This window comes from Sebastes umbrosus, chromosome 13, assembly GCF_015220745.1.
Source record: "Sebastes umbrosus isolate fSebUmb1 chromosome 13, fSebUmb1.pri, whole genome shotgun sequence".
Taxonomy (NCBI): Eukaryota; Metazoa; Chordata; class Actinopteri; order Perciformes; family Sebastidae; genus Sebastes; species Sebastes umbrosus.
The window spans coordinates 6,620,279-6,639,841 of NC_051281.1; the positions used below are offsets into that span (position 1 = coordinate 6,620,279).

At 40.4% G+C, this 19,563-nt stretch overlaps 5 protein-coding genes across 5 annotated transcripts; all 5 read right to left on the reverse strand.

Annotated features, from left to right (window-relative positions):
* Window positions 1-3,796: 3,796 nt before the first annotated feature.
* LOC119500556 (trace amine-associated receptor 13c-like) lies at window positions 3,797-4,764 on the reverse strand. Its single transcript, XM_037790333.1, has one exon. The coding sequence runs from the start codon at window positions 4,673-4,675 to the stop codon at window positions 3,815-3,817; it is 861 nt and encodes a 286-aa protein (XP_037646261.1). The 5' UTR covers window positions 4,676-4,764; the 3' UTR covers window positions 3,797-3,814.
* A 2,825-nt stretch (window positions 4,765-7,589) lies between these two features.
* LOC119500585 (trace amine-associated receptor 13c-like) lies at window positions 7,590-9,375 on the reverse strand. The gene is made up of 2 exons (XM_037790393.1): window positions 8,917-9,375; window positions 7,590-8,741 (listed from the first exon to the last, which is right to left on the reverse strand). The coding sequence occupies exons 1-2, from the start codon at window positions 9,087-9,089 to the stop codon at window positions 7,925-7,927; spliced, it is 990 nt and encodes a 329-aa protein (XP_037646321.1). The 5' UTR covers window positions 9,090-9,375; the 3' UTR covers window positions 7,590-7,924.
* A 1,031-nt stretch (window positions 9,376-10,406) lies between these two features.
* Window positions 10,407-13,363, reverse strand: LOC119500463 (trace amine-associated receptor 13c-like). Its single transcript, XM_037790184.1, has 2 exons — window positions 12,183-13,363; window positions 10,407-11,996 (listed from the first exon to the last, which is right to left on the reverse strand). The coding sequence occupies exons 1-2, from the start codon at window positions 12,353-12,355 to the stop codon at window positions 11,180-11,182; spliced, it is 990 nt and encodes a 329-aa protein (XP_037646112.1). The 5' UTR covers window positions 12,356-13,363; the 3' UTR covers window positions 10,407-11,179.
* A 649-nt stretch (window positions 13,364-14,012) lies between these two features.
* LOC119500522 (trace amine-associated receptor 13c-like) lies at window positions 14,013-15,915 on the reverse strand. Its single transcript, XM_037790294.1, has 2 exons — window positions 15,466-15,915; window positions 14,013-15,279 (listed from the first exon to the last, which is right to left on the reverse strand). Exons 1-2 carry the CDS (start codon window positions 15,636-15,638, stop codon window positions 14,463-14,465), a joined length of 990 nt encoding a protein of 329 aa, XP_037646222.1. The 5' UTR covers window positions 15,639-15,915; the 3' UTR covers window positions 14,013-14,462.
* An 815-nt stretch (window positions 15,916-16,730) lies between these two features.
* On the reverse strand, window positions 16,731-19,092 carry LOC119500405 (trace amine-associated receptor 13c-like). Its single transcript, XM_037790112.1, has 2 exons — window positions 18,899-19,092; window positions 16,731-17,866 (listed from the first exon to the last, which is right to left on the reverse strand). Exons 1-2 carry the CDS (start codon window positions 19,090-19,092, stop codon window positions 17,050-17,052), a joined length of 1,011 nt encoding a protein of 336 aa, XP_037646040.1. The 3' UTR covers window positions 16,731-17,049.
* Window positions 19,093-19,563: the final 471 nt, after the last annotated feature.

The following is a 19,563-nucleotide window of genomic DNA, read 5'->3' on the forward strand; positions in this document are numbered from 1 at the left end:
CACATTAAGATCACATACATAAACTGTGAATTAGTTTTAAACATAAACATACACATTCAGATAATCTCAACCCCCACATCACACCCCCCCTTTGTCCTTCCTGAGCACATGTGCTCCGAAGAACAAAGAGGCCATGTGGTAACATGTTGGCGGCCATCTTTGATCCAGGTGTCTTTGTAGTTTTACAGTGCTCGCCATATTGTCTGTAGGCACATGCAGACATCTTGAGACAAGTAGCCATCTTGTCTTTGTTTCTCTCTCTCCCTCTCTCTCTCCCTCTCTCTCTCCCACTCTCTCACACACACACACACGCGCGCACGCACGCACGCACGCACGCACGCACGCACGCACGCACACACACACACACTGTGTTTGGTTTGTTTAGTTTAGTTATTTAGATAATTAATATTGTGTTTTAAACCTTTATTATCTTGTAAATACATTTTTGTGGATTATAGAGGCTGGTCTCTTTAATATTTTACAAGAGTGAATAATGCCAACCCCTGCTGTGTCAAGAACTCAACAATATCCTTCAACCTTTACTATCTATTTTGGTTATAGTTATTAATTTAATAATTTAATTATGAGACTTATATATGAGAAAACATTAATGTGCTATCATTTTCTCTTTGTTTCAAAAAGTGGTGCCCTGAGGATGATTTAATATACATTAAATCATATTATTCAATATAATTTATAGTTATTTTGATAATTATTTACTTTTGATAGCCATTGCAATGTCTTTTGAGCTTAGGTACCAATGTAATTTGGTGCCTTGTTATTATTAATATATATTGATAATTTATTAATATTAATTTATTAATATTGATAATTATCTTTAATATTCTCTAATAACTAGACCAACTATCTGCGTCCCCAACATTATGGTGCCCCATGTGAGGCATAGTATTATTGTTGTTAAATTATTCAGAATTGTGTAATATAAATTTTCAGCATAATTTTTGGTCGAAACCAAAAACTTTGATTCCACTTCTATACAAATCAAAAGTATTTACATTCTATACCACTAGTCTTCCACAGGAGTAGACATCCAGCTGTAATTTTGAACAAGTACATTGTGGTTAGAACTGTTTATTGAGAGATTTTGATTATTAACACTTTAAGCCTTTATAATGTTAATTTTAAGGACTTGTTATTGCTGCTAATTCAAGTTAACCTATGCTGTAGAAGTTGAAATAATGTTGGTTCAGCATTTGAATACCAAGTATTAGATGCAATCTCGTCAAGTTGTCATAATTTGCTGTTAATCTAAGTTTTCCTTTAATGACACAGCGTGCCACCGGCACTGTGTAACATAGAGAGCTTGTACCTGGCTGTTACTGCCTTGCATTCCAGCCTCTGTGGGTTAAATAGAGCCTGAGATAGAGCCACAGTGTGCTACCAGCCCTGTGATATAAGTTTGCACCTAGCTGTTACTTACACGTGTTCCAGCTTGAGTAACCTTTAAGATACATCCTCACAACTGTTACTACCCTGCATCTCAGTTAGTGCATGTTCTAAGTGTGTAAGCAAACTTATTTTGTAAACCTGTGTTTACTTTACTGGCCCTTTTGTTTGATGCACACTAGAGTCACTAATTGGTGCTGTAGCTACCCCTCCTCCACAGGAAGCTACCCCCCATAGTGTAGGCCAGTGTATTGTTGTTAGGCTAGTGCACCTCCCAAGCTACACTACAAGGTGTCTGCCATCGCAACACCATAACCAACAACATTGTTTTTGTTTTGTACTAGACCAGCTCCTATCTGCATCCCCAACATATGCTTATGGAAAAACAAGCTATTGCAGTTACAGACCAACTATCAAAGCACCTGGAAGCAACTAATGGTAGTTGGCTTGAAAACTCATGTTTGACCCTTAATGCAAAAAAACCCAATCAGAGTCCATATGTTTTTCCTCCAGAAGACAGCCCACATCAACTGAACTACATGTTAAGATCAACAGTCAGTGAATTAATCAAGTTTCTGAGGTCAAATATCTACCACTGCAGAGCTGACAGTCAGATTACGTGAGTGACTTTATTGTCACTGATTATTTTTGAGAAGTAGAATTGTCTTGCTTCCCAAATGGCCTCATTGTAGGAAGAAATACAGTCCTTCATAATATCAAGATGAATATTTAGTATGCTTCTACACCACCTACATTCAGCTCTACTTACTCTTTAGGAGAAGAGTGTGTTCGTCTTTCCAGGGTGTCACTTTAGTATTGGACCTTTTATTCTTTTCTTTTCCCGGTCTGAAGCATTAATCGTCAATCTTAGATTTAAGATGAATATATAAACCATTTTGTGGATGGTAAAAGGTTCATTGAGCAGATAATTACAATGATTGCCCAGGAAAATCTCTGAAAATATGGCCTTTGAAGACTTATTAAAATAGAGTTCCCAGGTTATTTAAAGAATGTTTAAGAGTGGATAAAATAGATTAAAAAAATTGGCAGCTATGGCAGATATGGCAGTTTCAGCAACTTGAATTATGGTTATGTCAAGGCCATAAGAGATCACCAGATCAAGAGTGTGTCCTTTAATGTGTATGTGTGTAGTAACTTGCTGAGCAGAAAGCAGCCTTAAACTGTATAAAAAGTCAGTTTATGACAGAACTTTTTGGCGGACAGACACAACTTAAGAAGTACGAGTGACTGAACTTTTCCCTCCATTTCACCCCCCCTGCCCCTGTTTTTCTTTCTTTTAAACAATGATAATTTAATTTAAGAGAGTAAAATGCTGTGTTTTGTGTTGTTTCTTGAAGTCCCTCACAGAATCTGACAGTCGGATATGCAGTGGTAATGTGTTCCATAGTTTTGGAGCATAAAGGCGTTAAAGGCTGCTTCAGCAAGTTATTTTTCAGTCCTTGGAACTGTTAATAGTCTAGAGTCTGATGATCATAGTGCCTGATCTGGAGTTTATTATGACAGACATTCTGCTATGTATGATGGTGCCATATCAGTAAGAGCTGAAAAAACAATACATTTTTTAAAAACTGATCCTGTAGGATACAGGCAGCCAATGTAGAGAGGCCAACACTGGAGTGATATGTTCTCTTCTTTTTGTTTTGTTTTTGTACTCAAAGAGTATTTACACACTCACTCATTACTATCCAAACATCAGTATAATATTGACATATTGTCTTATAATGATGACTTTCATATTCTGTTAATTGATTGGGGGCACTCCATCCAATATTTATCGCTGTCCATTGACGGGGGGTTCTGAATTGAAGTTGCCATGACATAATGTGAAGTGCGGGAAGAGCCTCAAGTAATATTAAGTTTCCTCTGGGCATTTGGCCAGCTTATGTCTTTTTGCTTTCCTGGACCTTGATTTCGGTACAACAGTTGGAACGTGAGCACAATCTGAAGATTTACACGCAAAAGACAAAAATCCAGTTCTGAGTTCTTTATTGGTGTTTATTTGCAGAGGAATCATGAAGGGAGTTGCGAGCCCATGGCCACAGGGTGAATGTGAGTGTGGATGTGGCAGTGCTTGTGTCGGGCGACCGTAAGTGATTAATGCTAGCCAGTGTGTAGGAGTGTTAGAAACGTATGAAATGCATGCACCCGTTCTTCTAGGGTGGAGGCCATCATTCCAGAAGAAAGAGCTGCTTGTCAAAGTTTTTTAAAAAGTCAAGAAGTTATTGTATATTGTACATACATAATGCATATACACATATGATCTGCATGTAAAAGGGATCATAAAAAGGTCACTGTACCCAGACTTTTAAAGCTGTTATTCAATTTCTCACCACCGTGACCAAATACATGTTTCTGTCTAATTTCAGCCACCACGCAGCGTCTCTCTCTACAGTATGTTGGTGTCACAGGAGCCAGGCTGCAGTATCTTCAGTGTAACAATAAGCTTAGTAGATTTTCTAAACCAGGGGTAAAAAAAGGCATATATCATAGGGTTAAGAAAGGAGTTGAAATAGTACAAACATATTACAATGGCAGCAGATGAGGTATTGAGCAAGGTGTCTTGGCCTGTAAGTGTGACACAATAATATGGACATAGGCATATCAGAAACACGACAATAGCAACACCAAGAATCCTGGCTGCTTTCATTTCAGATTTGTTAGCAGTTACAGTCACTGAATACTGGAGAGTGACAGCTGCAATATGAGACCGCATGGCACGAGCCTGAGTCACAGCCACCACAAATATTCTCATATACAGAACTATGATGACAGTGACAGGACCAATAAAGGTCAAAAAAAAATCTGCAAGTCCAGCAATGTAGTTAATGACAATAACACACTCCCCTGAGCACGAATTATACCTGCCCGGTTCTTCCAGGTTATCCTTCAGCACCAAAATGTGACAGAGAGCAGCAAATATCCAACACAGACAAACACCAATATTAACATTTTTTTTTGTGACTTTAGTGGGATAATGTAGGGGATCACAAATAGCCACATAGCGATCAACAGATATGAGCACCATGGTTCCTACAGAGGCAGAGGTAATACTATAGTCTATAACATTATACAGAATACACATGAGGTCACCGAGGAACCAGCAGCCTTCTATGAGCACAATTTGAAAACACATGATGAGGCCCACGAAGAAATCTGAGACAGCCAGAGAGAGGAGGAGGAGGTTGGTGGGGGTCTGGAGCTGCCTAGAGAGATAAGAGAGCAACATGGTTATGATTATCTGTAGCATCAATTATCATATCAGCAGATAAAATCCATGACTGTAACATCATTCCTTGAACCATTTCTTTCTGTACAGCTACCAGTTATATAAATATTTGACTACTTGAAGTGGGAGATGGAGATGATGACCAGCAGGTTGAGAGTCACAGTGAGCAGAGAGATGGAGGACAGTAATATGTAAGTGAGCATGGATGCAGAGTGAGGACGCATGGTCCTCCTGCAGGAGGAGTTGAGGAGTTGTGGATAGCAGAGTTCATCTTCTTCAAGGGTTTTCATTCTCAGAAAAAGGAGGAGACGAGAAGCTGCTGAGCTCTGTCAGCTTTCTGCCTGAAGCTCTCCGTCATACAACTGATTTATCTCTTTTCTTTCTCCACATCCCTCCTTCCTCCTTCACTCTGGTGGCAACTTTCTTTCAGTAGGAGTGGCTGAACTTTTCCCTCCATTTCACCTCCCCTTTCCCTATCTTTCGTTCTTCTAAACAATGATAATTTAATTTAAGAGAGTAAAATGCTGTGTTTTGAGTTGTTTCTTGAAGTCACTCACAGAATCTGACAGTCAGATATGCAGTGGTAGTGTGTTCCATAGTTTTGGAACGTAAAGGCGTAAAAGGCTGCTTCAGCAAGTTATTTTTAAGTCCTTGGAACTGTTAATAATCTAGAGTCTGATGATCATAGTGCCCGATCTGGAGTTTAGTATGACAGACATTCTGCTATGTATGATGGTGCCATATCATTGAGAGCTGAAAAAACAATACATTTTTTAAAAACTGATCCTGTAGGATAAGGGCAGCCAATGTAGAGAGGCGAACAATGGAGTGATATCTTCTCTTCTTTTTGTTTTGTTTTAGTACTCAAAGAGTATTTACACACTCACTCATTACTATCCAAACATCAGTCATGGTTCAGAAAAGGTCATAGCGCTGTTACTGCGGCCAAGAAAGTTGTAAATGACATTATTATCAATGCATTATACAACGACTTGTTAATACTGGTTTCTCTCCTCATGCTGTAGGGTGGTTTGTCAACTACCTTACTGTTAGGACCCAGGCTACACAGTTTGAGGGTCTTACATCTGAAGTCCTAACAGTCTGTAAGGGGGTCCCTCAGGGATCAGTCTGGGCCCACTTTTATTTGTATTTACTGTTTACATAAACTGCTTAGGTGATAATGTTAAAAATTAATCTTTCAATTTTTATGCAGATGACACTGTTATTTATTGTTGTGCAGCTACCCTCAGTATAGCTTTTGAGTATCAGCAAAATACTTTTAACACAGTCTAAGCTCAGCTTTACGAACTGAAGCTTGTACTGAATGCAGAAAAAAACAAACTAATGGTCTTTTCTAACTCTAGGAAGATGGAGTTGAATCAGAGTAATGTTACTACTCAAGGTCAACAAATTGAAGCAGTCTCCACATACAAATACTCTGGATTTTTAATTGATGACCACCTCTCTTTTAAACCTCACATACAGAGTCTGGTGAAAAAGTTGAAATTTAAGTTAGGTTTTTAATTTAGAAACAAGTCTTTTTTTTCTCTTGATGTCAGACGGAAACTGGTTGAAGCGACGTTCTTGCCTGTTCTTGACTATAGTGATCTGCTTTACATGAATGCATTAGTCCATTGTCTCCATATGTTGGATACTCTATATCATGGCGTTTTAAGGTTTGTTACAAACTGTAGAGCTCTCACTCATCACTGTATATTGTACTCCAAAGTAAATTGGCCTCCTCTGTCAATACGTCAGCTTAGCCATTGGTATGTTTTTATCTATAAGGCCATTCTGGGTAGACTCCCCTGCTATTTATCCGTCTTTCTAACCAGAAAACATGGCAATTATGGGTTACAGTCTCAGGACAGTCTGCTTATGACTCTTCCCAGAGCTCGGAATGAGTTGGGAAAGAAGGCCTTTATGTTTTCTGCACCATCTGCATGGAATAACCTGCAAAATGAACTTAAAAATCCAGGACCTAGTCACTCTAAATGAATTTAAAGGCACGGTGAAATCTATAGAAACAGACTCTATCGATAATTGTACTTATTTTGATTGAAATAGGATTATATGGCTTCCCTGCACTTTTACGGTATGACACCTTTGAGCTGATCTATTGTTTTTTTAATGTGTGTATAAAATAAGATAAGATAAGATTAACCTTTATTAATCCCCGGAGGGAAATTCAGGTGTCAAAGCAGCAACATCAGTAAACAGAGTGAAACACAGGAGAGGTAAAGGTATACAAAAATTATAAAAACAATAAATAGAGATATAAAAGATGAAACTGTTTGTACTGTTTGCCATTCTTGGCCAGGTCACTCTTGAAAAAGAGATTTTAATCTCAATGGGTCTAAACTTGGTTAAATAAACCATATAAACTAAATAAAGGTTAATGAAATGAAAAGTACTCTAGCTGCTGGATTTTGTATTTTATTGGGGGAGGACCCCAAAAGCACCATCCCAAAATAATGATTTTCTTTTGCCTGTGATGTTTCCAGGTTTTTAATTGAAAAGACTGATCTTCTTGTGTTACTGATGTGAACACAGTCCTACTTCGGTCAATAACATAGCTTTGTCTTCACTTATTGACATAATGTCTTATAATGATGACTTTCATATTCTATTATCTGATTCGGGGAACTCCATCCAATATTTGTCGCTCTCCATTGATGGGGGATTCTGAATTGAAGTTGCCGTGGCATGTTGTAAAGTGCGGGAAGGGCCACCAAGTAATATTAAGTTACCTCTGGGCATTTGGCCAGCTTATGTCTTTTTGCTTTCCTGGACCTTGATTTTGGTACAACAGTTGGAACGTGGGCACAATCTGAAGATTTACACGCAATAGACAAAAATACAGTTTTGGTTTTATTGGTGTTTATTTGCAGAGGAATCATGCAGGGAGTTGCGAGCCCATGGCCACAGGGTGAATGTGAGTGTGGATGTGGTAGTGCTTGTGTCGGGCGACCGGATGTGATTAATGGTAGTCAGTGTGTAGGAGCGTTAGAAACGTAGGAAATGCATGCACCCATTCTTCTAGGGTGGATGCCATCGTTCTAGAAGAAAGAGCTGCTTGTCAAAGTTTTTTAAAAAGTCAAGAAGTTATTGTATATTGTACATACACAATGCATATACACATATGATCTGCATGTAAAAATGATCTTACAAAGGTCACTGTACCCAGACTTTTAAAGCTGTTATTCAATTTCTCACCACCGTGACCAAATACATGTTTCTGTCTAATTTCAGCCACCATGCAGCGTCTCTCTACAGTATGTTGGTGTCACAGGAGCCAGGCTGCAGTATCTTCAGTGTAACAATAAGCTTAATAGATTTTCTAAACCAGGGGTAAAAAAAGGCATAGATCATAGGGTTAAGAAAGGAGTTGAAATAGTACAAACATATTACAATGGCAGCAGATGAGGCATTGAGAAAGGTGTCCTGGCCTGTAAGTGTGATACAATAATATGGACAGAGGCATATCAGAAACACGACAATAACAACACCAAGAGTCCTGGCTGCTTTCATTTCAGATTTGTTAGCAGTTACAGTCACTGAATACTGTAGAGTGATAGCTGCAATATGAGACCGCATGGCACGAGCCTGAGTCACAGCCACCACAAATACTCTCATATACAGAACTATGATGACAGTGACAGGACCAATAAAGGTCAAAAAAAAATCTACAAGTCCAGCAGTGTAGTTAAGGAAAATAACACACTCTCCAGAGCAGGAATTATACCTGCCTGGTTGTTCCAGGTTATCTTTCAGCATCAAAATATGAGAAAAAGCAGCAAATATCCAACACAGACAAACACAGATCTGAACTGTTTTTTTTGTGACTTTAGTGGGATAATATAGGGGATCACAAATAGCCACATAGCGGTCAACAGAAATGAGCACCATATTTCCTACAGAGGCAGAGGTAACACTATAGTCTATAACATAATACAGAATACACATGAGGTCACCGAGGAACCAGCAGCCATCTATTAGCACAACTTGAAAGCACATGATGAGGCCCACGAAGAAATCTGAGACAGCCAGAGAGAGGAGGAGGAGGTTGGTGGGGGTCTGGAGCTGCCTGGAGAGATAACAATCATGGTTATGATTATCTGTAGCATCAATTATCATATCAGCAGATAAAATCCATGAATGAAACATCACTCCTTTACAGAATGAGATCTGGTCATTTTTGTGTTGTGTTACCAGAACCTTTTCTTTCTGTATAGCTACCAGTTATATACATATTTGACTACTTGAAGTGGGAGATGGAGATGATGACCAGCAGGTTGAGAGTCACAGTGAGCAGAGAGATGGAGGACAGTAAAATGTAAGTGAGCATGGATACAGAGTGAGGACGCATGGTCCTCCTGCAGGAGGAGTTGAGGAGTTGTGGAAAGCAGAGTTCATCTTCTTCAAGGGTTTCCATTCTCAGAAAGAGGAGGAGACGAGAAGCTACTGAGCTCTGTCAGCTTTCTGTCTGAAGCTCTCCGTCATACAACTGATTTATCTCTTTTCTTCCTCCACATCCCTCCTTCCTCTTTCTCTCTGGTGACAACTTTCTTTCAGTAGGAGTGACTGAACTTTTCCCTCCATTTCACCCCCCCTTCCCCTATCTTTCATTCTTCTAAACAATGATAATTTAATTTAAGAGAGTAAAATGTTGTGTTTTAAGTTGTTTCTTGAAGTCACTCTCAGAATCTGACAGTCGGATATGCAGTGTGTGTTTCATTGCTTTGGAGCATAAAGGTGTTAAAGGCTGTTTCAGCAAGTTATTTTTCAGTCCTTGGAACTGTTAATAGTCTAGAGTCTGATGATCATAGTGCCCGATCTGGAGTTTATTATGTATGATGGTGCCATATCATTAAGAGCTTTAAAAACAATACATTTTTTAAAAACTGATCCTGTAGGATACAGGCAGCAAATGTAGAGAGGCCAACACTGGAGTGAAATGTTCTCTTCTTCTTGTTTTTGTTAGTACTCTATCTGCTGGATTTTGTATTTTATTGGGGGAGGACCCCAAAAGCACCACCTCAAATTAATAAAAATTTTGCCTGTGATGTTTCCAGGTTTTTAATTGAAAAGACTGATCTTCTTGTGTTACCGGTGTGCACACAGGCCTGCTTGGGTCACTAACCTAGCTTTGTCTTGACTTATTGACATAATGTCTTATAATGATGACTTTCATATTCTGTTAACTGATTGGGGGGAATTCCATTCAATATTTGTCTCTGTTCATTGATGGGGGGTTCTGAACTGAAGTTGCCGTGGCATATTGTGAAGTGCGGGAAGGGCATCAAGTAATATTAAGTGCCTCTGGGCATTTGGCAAGCTTTTGTCTTTTTGCTTTCCTGGACCTTGATTTCAGAGTTTTTAAAAAAGTCAAGAAGTTTGCTAAAATCACATTTTAATATTTCGGTCGTCTGGTTTGGAACGTCATTACAGCCAACATGGCCAGTTAGATTGCGAGTGCAGGTGTGTTTGGCTAATGCCGGGCACACAAATATCTTTTTAAATCCAGGATGTTGAATCTATATTTTAGCGGAATCTTCTGAAAGGATGAGGGGGATAAAGCCGCTTGCCACCATGTCCACCCCCACTGCCAGCGACGGATCAAACTTCAGCAGGCTCATGACAGGATGTAGAACTGGATAGGGCTATAGGTTTAACTCTCAGGAGGATCCAGGGATCTCGGGTCCCGGAATAGTAGTATTGTTATCTAGTACTGGAGCTGCGCAGTCAGGGGAGTGGTTCAGACCCAAATACTGCAGCCAGAGGAGCCCAGGACAGCAAGCTGTTTAGCCTGAGCAGTAGTGACAGTTGAAAACTGGAAGATGAGCTTGTTCTTCTAACTGAGTTCAGCCTTCAGAGGAGTGATGGTAAGATGGCAAGAATCACAGCCCTCACGGTAGATAGAATCCCACTTACTCTCAGTCACTTAAATGGAGAACCATGACTGAGGTACAGTGCCACTAGTGCTAGTTTGGCTGCTCAGTTGGGGCTGAATTGTCCACAGAGGTTACCTCCACCCAAAAACAAATGAACGTGGTAATCAAAACCAGTAAAAACACTGAAAAAAACAGTTCCTCATCACAATTGTTGTCACAAACATTTGCTCAGCATGTTTCTCTGTAAAACTTAAAAATCAAGACATCTGATGACTGGAATCCTTCAACCAGTTAAAAGATAATGTTAAAAACAACCAAGGACTAATACTTGTATTATAAAAATGTGGTTTAAACTGGATAAAAAGTCAGTTCATGACAGAACTTTGTGGCAGACAGACACAATGTAAGAGTTAGAGTTGTAGAAGTAGTTTTATAAGTAGCTTCACTTTGCATTGAAAATTAAACAGTATACTGTACCTACACAATGTCAAGACACATACAGTATGATCTGTATATAAAAGTGATCATACAAAGGTCACTGTACCCAGACTTTTACACCGGTTATTCAATTTCTCCCCACCATGGTCAAATACATTTGTCTGTCTAATTTCCGCCAACATGCAGCGTCTCTCTAAAGTATGTTGGCGTCACAGGAGCCAGGCTGCAGTATCTTAAGTGTAACAATGAGTTTAATAGATCTTCTAAACCAGGGGTAAAAAAAGGCATAGATCACAGGGTTAAGACAGGAGTTGAAATAGAACAAACACATTACAAAGGCAACAGATGAGACATTGAGCAAGGTGTCCTGGCCTGTAAGTGTGACACAATAATATGGACAGAGGCATATTAGAAACACGACAATAACAACACCAAGAGTCCTGGCTGCTTTCATTTCAGATTTGTTAGCAGTTACTGTCACTGGGCACTGGAGAGTGATAGCTGCAATATGGGACCTCATGGCACGAGCCTGAGTCACAGCCACCACAAATACTCTCATATACAGAACTATGATGACAGTGACAGGACCAATAAAGGCCAAAAAAAGATCTACAAGTCCAGCAATGTAGTTAATGACAAAGACACACTCTCCAGAGCAGGAATTATACCTGCCTGGTTGTTCCAGGTTGTCCTTCAGTATCAGAATGTTAGAGAAAACAGAAAATATCCAACACAGACAAACACTGATCGTAACTGTTTTTTGTGTGATTTTAGTGGGATAATGTAGGGGATCACAAATAGCCACATAGCGGTCAACAGATATCAGCACCATGGTTCCTACAGAGGCAGAGGTAATAATATAGTCTAAAAAATAATACACAATACACATTAGGTCACCGAGGAACCAGCAGCCATCTATTAGTACAATTTGAAAGGACACGAGGAGGCCCACGAAGAAATCTGAGACAGCCAGAGAGAGGAGGATGATGTTGGTGGGGGTCTGGAGCTGCCTGGAGAGATAAGAGAACAACATTCTTATGATTATCTTTAGCATCAATTATAATATCAGCAGATAACATCCGCGACTGAAACATCATTCCTTTACAGTCTGAGATCTGGTCATTTTTATTCTGTTTCTTGAACCATTCCTTTCTAGACAGCTACCAGTTTTATAAATTGATTGAACATTTGACTACTTGAAGTGAGAGATGGAGATGATGACCAGCAGGTTGAGAGTCACAGTGAGCAGAGAGATGGAGGACAGTAAAATGTAAGTGAGCATGGATACAGAGTGAGGACGCATGGTCTTCCTGCAGGAGGAGTTGAGGAGTTGTGGAAAGCAAAGTTCATCTTCTTCAAGGGTTTCCATTCTCAGAAAGCGGAGGAGACGAGAAGCTGCTGAGCTCTGTCAGCTTTCTGTCTGAAGCTCTCCGTGATACAACTGATTTATCTCTTTTCTTCCTCCACATCCCTCCTTCCTCTTTCTCTCTGGTGACAACTTTCTTTCAGTAGGAGTGGCTGAACTTTTCCCTCCATTTCACCTCCCCTTCCCCTATCTTTCATTCTTCTAAACAATGATAATTTAATTTAAGAGAGTAAAATGCTGTGTTTTAAGCTGTTTCTTGAAGTCACTCTCAGAATCTGACAGTCGGATATGCAGTGGTAGTGTGTTCCATAGTTTTGGAGAATAAAGGCGTTAAAGGCTGCTTCAGCAAGTTCTTTTTAAGTCCTTGGAACTGTTAATAGTCTAGAGTCTGATGATCATAGTGCCCGATCTGGAGTTTATTAATACAGACATTCTGCTATGTATGATAGTGCCATATCATTAAGAGCTTTAAAAACAACACATTTTTTAAAAACTGATCCTGTAGGATACAGACAGCCAATGTAGAGAAGCCAACACTGGAGTGAAATGTTTTCTTCTTCTTGTTTTTGTTAGTAGTCTTTCTGCTGGATTTTGTATTTTATTGGGGGAGGACCCCAAAAGCAGCACCCCAAATTTATACCATTTTTCTGCCTGTGATGTTTCCAGGTTTTTAATTGAAAAGACTGATCTTCTTGTGTTACCGGTGTGCACACAGGCCTACTTGGGTCACTAACCTAGCTTTGTCTTGACTTATTGACATAATGTCTTATAATGATGACTTTCATATTCTGTTAACTGATTGGGGGGAACTCCATCCAATATTTGTCGATGTCCATTTACGGGGGATTCTGAACTGAAGTTGCCGTGGCATATTGTGAAGTGCGGGAAGGGCATCAAGTAATATTAAGTGCCTCTGGGCATTTGGCCAGCTTATGTCTTTTTTGCTTTCCTGGACCTTGATTTCAGAGTTTTTTAAAAAGTCAAGAAGTTTGCTAAAATTAAAATTTTAATATTTCGGTCGTCTGGTTTGGAACGTCATTACAGCCAACATGGCCAGTTACATTGCCAGTGCAGGTGTGTTTGTCTAATGCCGGGCACACGAAAATCTTGTAAATCCAGGATGTTGAATCTATTTTTTAGCGTAATCTTCTGAAAGGATGAGGGGGATAAAGCCGCTTGCCACCATGTCCACCCCCACTGCCAGCGACGGAACAAACTTCAGCAGGCTCATGACAGGATGTAGAACTGGCTAGGGCTATAGGTTTAACTCTCAGGAGGATCCAGGGATCTCGGGTCCCGGAATAGTAGTATTGTTATCTGGTACTGGAGCTGAGCAGTCAGGGGAGTGGTTCAGGCCCAAATACTGCAGCCAGAGGAGCCCAGGACAGCAAGCTGTTTAGCCTGAGTAGTAGCGACAGTTGAAAACTCGAAAATGAGCTTGTTCTTCTAACTGAGTTAAGCCTTCAGAGGAGTGATGGCAAGAATCAGAGCCATCACGGTAGATAGAATCCCACTTACTCTCAGTCACTTAAATGGAGAACCATGACTGAGGTACAGTCCCACTAGTGCTAGTTTAGCTGCTCAGTTGGGGCTGAATTGTCCACAGAGTTTACCTCCACCCAAAAACAAATGAACGTGGTAATCAAAACCAGTAAAAACACTGAAAAAAACAGTTCCTCATCACAATTGTTGTCACAAACATTTGCTCAGCATGTTTCTCTGTAAAACTTAAAAATCAAGACATCTGATGACTGGAATCCTTCAACCAGTTAAAAGATAATGTTAAAAACAACCAAGGACTAATATTTGTATTATAAAAAATGTGGTATAAACTGGATAAAAAGTCAGTTCATGACAGAACTTTGTGGCAGACAGACACAATGTAAGAGTAAGAGTTGCAGAAGTGGTTTTATAAGTAGCTTCACTTTGCATTGAAAATTAAACAGTATACTGTACATACTCAATGTCAAGACACATACAGTATTATCTGTATATAAAAGTGATCATACAAAGGTCACTGTACACAGACTTTTACACCGGTTATTCAATTTCTCTCCACCATGGTCAAATACATTTTTCTGTCTAATTTCCGCCAACATGCAGCGTCTCTCTACAGTATGTTGGCGTCACAGGAGCCAGGCTGCAGTATCTTAAGTGTAACAATGAGTTTAATAGATCTTCTAAACCAGGGATAAAAAAAGGCATAAATCACAGGGTTAAGACACGAGTTGAAATAAAACAAATATATTACAAAGGCAGCAGATGAGACATTGAGCAAGGTGTCCTGGCCTGTAAGTGTGACACAATAATATGGACAGACGCATATCAGGAACACGACAATAACAACACCAAGAGTCCTGGCTGCTTTCATTTCAGATTTGTTAGCAGTTACTCTCACTGAACACTGGAGAGTGATAGCTGCAATATGAGACCGCATGGCACGAGCCTGAGTCACAGCCACCACAAATACTCTCATATACAGAACTATGATGACAGTGACAGGACCAATAAAGGTAAAAAAAAGATCTGCAAGTACAGCAATGTAGTTAATGACAACAACACACTCTCCAGAGCAGGAATTATACCTGCCTGGTTGTTCAAAGTTATCCTTCATCATCAGAGTGTTAAAGAAAACAGAAAATATCCAACACAGACAAACACACATCGTAACTGTTTTTTGTGTGACTTTGGTGGGATAATGTAGGGGATCACAAATAGCCACATAGCGGTCAACAGATATCAGCACCATGGTTCCTACAGAAGCAGAGGTAATAATATAATCTATAACATAATACAGAATACACATGAGGTCACCGAGGAACCAGCAGCCATCAATGAGCACAATTTGAAAGCACACGAGGAGGCCCACAAAGAAATCTGAGACAGCCAGAGAGAGGAGGAGGAGGTTGGTGGGGGTCTGGAGCTGCCTGGAGAGATAACAGAGCAACATGGTTATCATTATCTGTAGCATAAATTGTCATATCAGCAGATAAAATCCACGACTGAAACATCATTCCTTTACAGTCTGAGATCTGGTCATTTTTATTATGTTTCTTGAACCATTCCTTTCTAGACAGCTACCAGTTTTATAAATTGATTGAATATTTGACTACTTGAAGTGAGAGATGGAGATGATGACCAGCAGGTTGAGAGTCACAGTGAGCAGAGAGATGGAGGACAGTAAAATGTAAGTGAGCATGGATACAGAGTGAGGACGCATGGTCTTCCTGCAGGAGGAGTTGAGGAGTTGTGGAAAGCAGAGTTCATCTTCTTCAAGGGTTTTCATTCTCAGAAAAAGGAGGAGACGAGAAGCTGCTGAGCTCTGTCAGCTTTCTGTCTGAAGCTCTCCGTCATACAACTGATTTATCTCTTTTCTTCCTCCACATCCCTCCTTCCTCTTTCTCTCTGGTGACAACTTTCTTTCAGTAGGAGTGACTGAACTTTTCCCTCCATTTCACCCCCCCTTCCCCTATCTTTCATTCTTCTAAACAATGATAATTTAATTTAAGAGAGTAAAATGCTGTGTTTTAAGTTGTTTCTTGAAGTCACTCTCAGAATCTGGCAGTCGGATATGCAGTGTGTGTTTCATTGCTTTGGAGCATAAAGGTGTTAAAGGCTGTTTCAGCAAGTTATTTTTCAGTCCTTGGAACTGTTAATAGTCTAGAGTCTGATGATCACAGTGCCCGATCTGGAGTTTATTATGTATGATGGTGCCATATCATTAAGAGCTTTAAAAACAATACATTTTTTAAAAACTGATCCTGTAGGATACAGGCAGCCAATGTAGAGAGGCCAACACTGGAGTGAAATGTTCTCTTCTTCTTGTTTTTGTTAGTACTCTATCTGCTGGATTTTGTATTTTATTGGGGGAAGACCCCAAAAGCACCACCCCAAATTAATGCTCTTTTTTTTGCCTGTCATGTTTCCAGGGTTTTAATTGTAAAGACTGATTTTCACGTGTTATCGATGTGAACACAGGCCTACTTGGGTCACTAACCTAGCTTTGTCTTGACTTATTGACATATTGGCTTATAATGATGACTTTCATATTCTGTTAACTGATTGGGGCAAACTCCATTCAATATTTGTCGCTGACCATTGATGGGGGATTCTGAATTGAAGTTGCCGTGGCATATTGTGAAGTGCGGGAAGGGCCTCAAGTAATATTAAGTTACCTCTGGGCATTTGGCCAGCTTATGTCTTTTTGCTTTCCTGGACCTTGATTTCGGTACAACAGTTGGAACGTGGGCACAATCTGAAGATTTGCAGGCAGTAGACAAAAATGCAGTTCTGGTATTATTGGTGTTTATTTGCAGAGGAATCATGAAGGGAGTTGCGAGCCCATGGCCACAGGGTGAATGTGAGTGTGGATGTGGTAGTGCTTGTGTTGGGCGACCGGAAGTGATTAATGGTAGTCAGTGTGTAGGAGTGTTAGAAATGTATAAAATGCATACATCCGTTCTTCTAGGGTGGAGGCCATCGTTCTAGAAGAAAGAGCTGCTTGTCAAAGGTTTTTAAAATGTCAAGAAGTTATTGTATATTGTACATACACAATGCAAATACACATATTATCTGCATGTAAAAATCATCTTACAAAGGTCACTGTACCCAGACTTTTACAGCTGTTATTCAATTTCGCACCAAAGTGACCAAATACATTTTTCTGTCTAATTTCAGCCACCACGCAGCGTCTCTCTCTACAGTATGTTGGTGTCACAGGAGCCAGGCTGCAGTATCTTCAGTGTAAAAATTAGCTTAATAGATCTTCTAAACCAGGGGTAAAAAGAGGCATAGATCATAGGGTTAAGACAGGAATTGAAATAGAACAAAAATATTACAAAGGCAGAAGATGAGACATTGAGCAAGGTGTCTTGGCCTGTAAGTGTGATACAAAAATATGGGCAGAAGCATATCAGAAACACAACAATAACAACACCAAGAGTCCTGGCTGCTTTCATTTCAGATTTGTTAGCAGTTACTCTCCCTGAATACTGTAGAGTGACAGCCGCAATATGAGACCGCATGGCACGAGCCTGAGTCACAGCCACCACAAAGACTCTCATATACAGAACTATGATGACAGTGACAGGACCAATAAAGGACAAAATAAAATCTGCAAGTCCAGCAATGTAGTTAATGACAATAATACACTCTCCAGAGCACGAATTATACCTGCCTGGTTGTTCCAGGTTATCCTTCAGCACCAAAATGTTCCAGAAAGCAGAACATATCCAACACAGACAAACAGACATCGTAACTGTTTTCTGTGTGACTTTAGTGGGATAATGTAGGGGATCACAAATAGCCACATAGCGGTCAACAGATATGAGCACCATGGTTCCTATCGAGGCAGAGCTAATAATATAGTCTATAACATAATACAGAATACACATGAGGTCACCGAGGAACCAGCAGCCATCTATTAGCACAACTTGAAAGCACATGACGAAGCCCATGAAGAAATCTGAGACAGCCAGAGAGAGGAGGAGGAGGTTGGTGGGGGTCTGGAGCTGCCTGGAGAGATAAGAGAGCAACATGGTTATCATTATCTGTAGTATCAATTATCATATCAACAGATAAAATCCATGAAACATCATTCCTTTACAGACTGAGATCTGGTCATTTTTATTCTGTTTCATGAACCATTCCTTTCTAGACAGCTACCAGTTTTATAAATTGATTAAATATTTGACTACTTGAAGTGAGAGATGGAGATGATGACCAGCAGGTTGAGAGTCACAGTGAGCAGAGAGATGGAGGACAGTAATATGTAAGTGAGCATGGATACAGAGTGAGGACGCATGGTCCTCCGGCAGGAGGAGTTGAGGAGTAGTGGAAAGCAGAGTTCATCTTCTTCAAGGGTTTTCATTCTCAGAAAGAGGAGGAGACGAGAAGCTGCTGAGCTCTGTCAGCCTTCTGTCTGAAGCTCTCCATCATACAACTGATTTATCTCTTTTTTCTCCCACATCCCTCCTTCCTCTTTCTCTCTGGTGACAACTTTCTTTCAGTAGGAGTGACTTAACTTCTCCCTACTGTAATTAGGCTTTACCCTGTATTTCACCTCCCCTTCCCCTATATTCCTGTCTTATAAAGAATGACAATTTCCATGTTGGAGTACAGCGTCTGGTTACTATTATGCCATGATCTTGGTTAAAATATTGATGTATAGATATGGTAAAACTTATTATAATAAAGAGGTTTAACTTGTTATGTGTTCTGACGTGTCATTGAGCTCAAGCCCTGTAGCCCTCACTGTTCCCCAGTCACCTGCCCATGCAGTTGTCACTGATTCTCTGTTGGCCCACCTCAATAGTCGTCTCTGATCCCTTGTCGTGAACCCCTAAAAATGTTTCTGATCTCCAGTTGGCCACATGCTGTGGTCTCTAGCCAGCTTTCCTTGCCAGGTTGACGCTGCACCTACGGGCCCCCACTTGTTCCGACATCCAGGTGGATCCTCAGCCGGTCCCTTGTCCAAACCTCCAGCCGGTTGTCCTAGATCAGCCAATTAGGTCTCCCTCTATGAGTCTCCCAAGTGTTCCACTGTGCCTGTTTCTGTGACCCTCCTGCAACTTGGTTTTGCCAAAGACTCTACCCTCCAGGGCGGTTCTGTCTGTCCTTAAAGCCAGCCAGCGGAATTCCTGTGTGCTTCTGTCTGTGCCTCTGGCCTCTTGTTCTCTGTCCTGAGCTGCTCCACCTCGAGCCAACAGAACCACATCATCTGCAAAGAATAGAGAAGCCATTTTGAGGTCCACAAACTGGACACTCTCCTCCCCCCGGCTGCACCTTATGAATAAAAATAAATCAAATCAATGTTCTGGTTTCACACGGGACACAAACGCTTGTAAAAACGCTCTCCTGGTAGTCTGGTATTTTTTGACTCGCCCACCTTTCTTTATATTTCCTCGTTCACGATTACGTGAATTACACACAAATTCATTGTGTGGGATACATACGAATTACAGTTCATTACTTTTCATAGATATAGCTACACACCAACCTGAGAGCCCCGCCTGACGATCTGAGGCTGCACTCTGGCTCTTAGCGCTGATATGATCTGGTCTCTTCTTTGTTCAAAGCCAAGCAGCTGCGTTTTGTAGCAGCAAAAGGCGTGAGATGTTTTTTGGCTTAACCCTGAAGACAGTGCTTTGCAATAATTTAACCGAGATGAAATGAAAGCATAAATGACCTTCTCGAGATCAGGTAAACAGGTC

What these genes read in the sequence shown, in the direction of transcription:
- LOC119500463 (XM_037790184.1), bottom strand. Translation starts at nt 12,355, where the DNA reads ATGGAAACCCTTGAAGAAGATGAACTTTGCTTTCCACAACTCCTCAAC. An exon ending in ATCTCCATCTCTCACTTCAA is followed by an intron (nt 11,997 to 12,182) that starts GTAGTCAAATGT and finishes TTATCTCTCCAG; the next exon opens with GCAGCTCCAGACCCCCACCA.
- LOC119500522 (XM_037790294.1), bottom strand. Translation starts at nt 15,638, where the DNA reads ATGAAAACCCTTGAAGAAGATGAACTCTGCTTTCCACAACTCCTCAAC. An exon ending in ATCTCCATCTCTCACTTCAA is followed by an intron (nt 15,280 to 15,465) that starts GTAGTCAAATAT and finishes TTATCTCTCCAG; the next exon opens with GCAGCTCCAGACCCCCACCA.
- LOC119500585 (XM_037790393.1), bottom strand. Translation starts at nt 9,089, where the DNA reads ATGGAAACCCTTGAAGAAGATGAACTCTGCTTTCCACAACTCCTCAAC. An exon ending in ATCTCCATCTCCCACTTCAA is followed by an intron (nt 8,742 to 8,916) that starts GTAGTCAAATAT and finishes TTATCTCTCCAG; the next exon opens with GCAGCTCCAGACCCCCACCA.
- LOC119500405 (XM_037790112.1), bottom strand. Translation starts at nt 19,092, where the DNA reads ATGGCTTCTCTATTCTTTGCAGATGATGTGGTTCTGTTGGCTCGAGGT. An exon ending in CAGGAGGGTCACAGAAACAG is followed by an intron (nt 17,867 to 18,898) that starts GCACAGTGGAAC and finishes TTATCTCTCCAG; the next exon opens with GCAGCTCCAGACCCCCACCA.
- LOC119500556 (XM_037790333.1), bottom strand. Translation starts at nt 4,675, where the DNA reads ATGCTACAGATAATCATAACCATGTTGCTCTCTTATCTCTCTAGGCAG.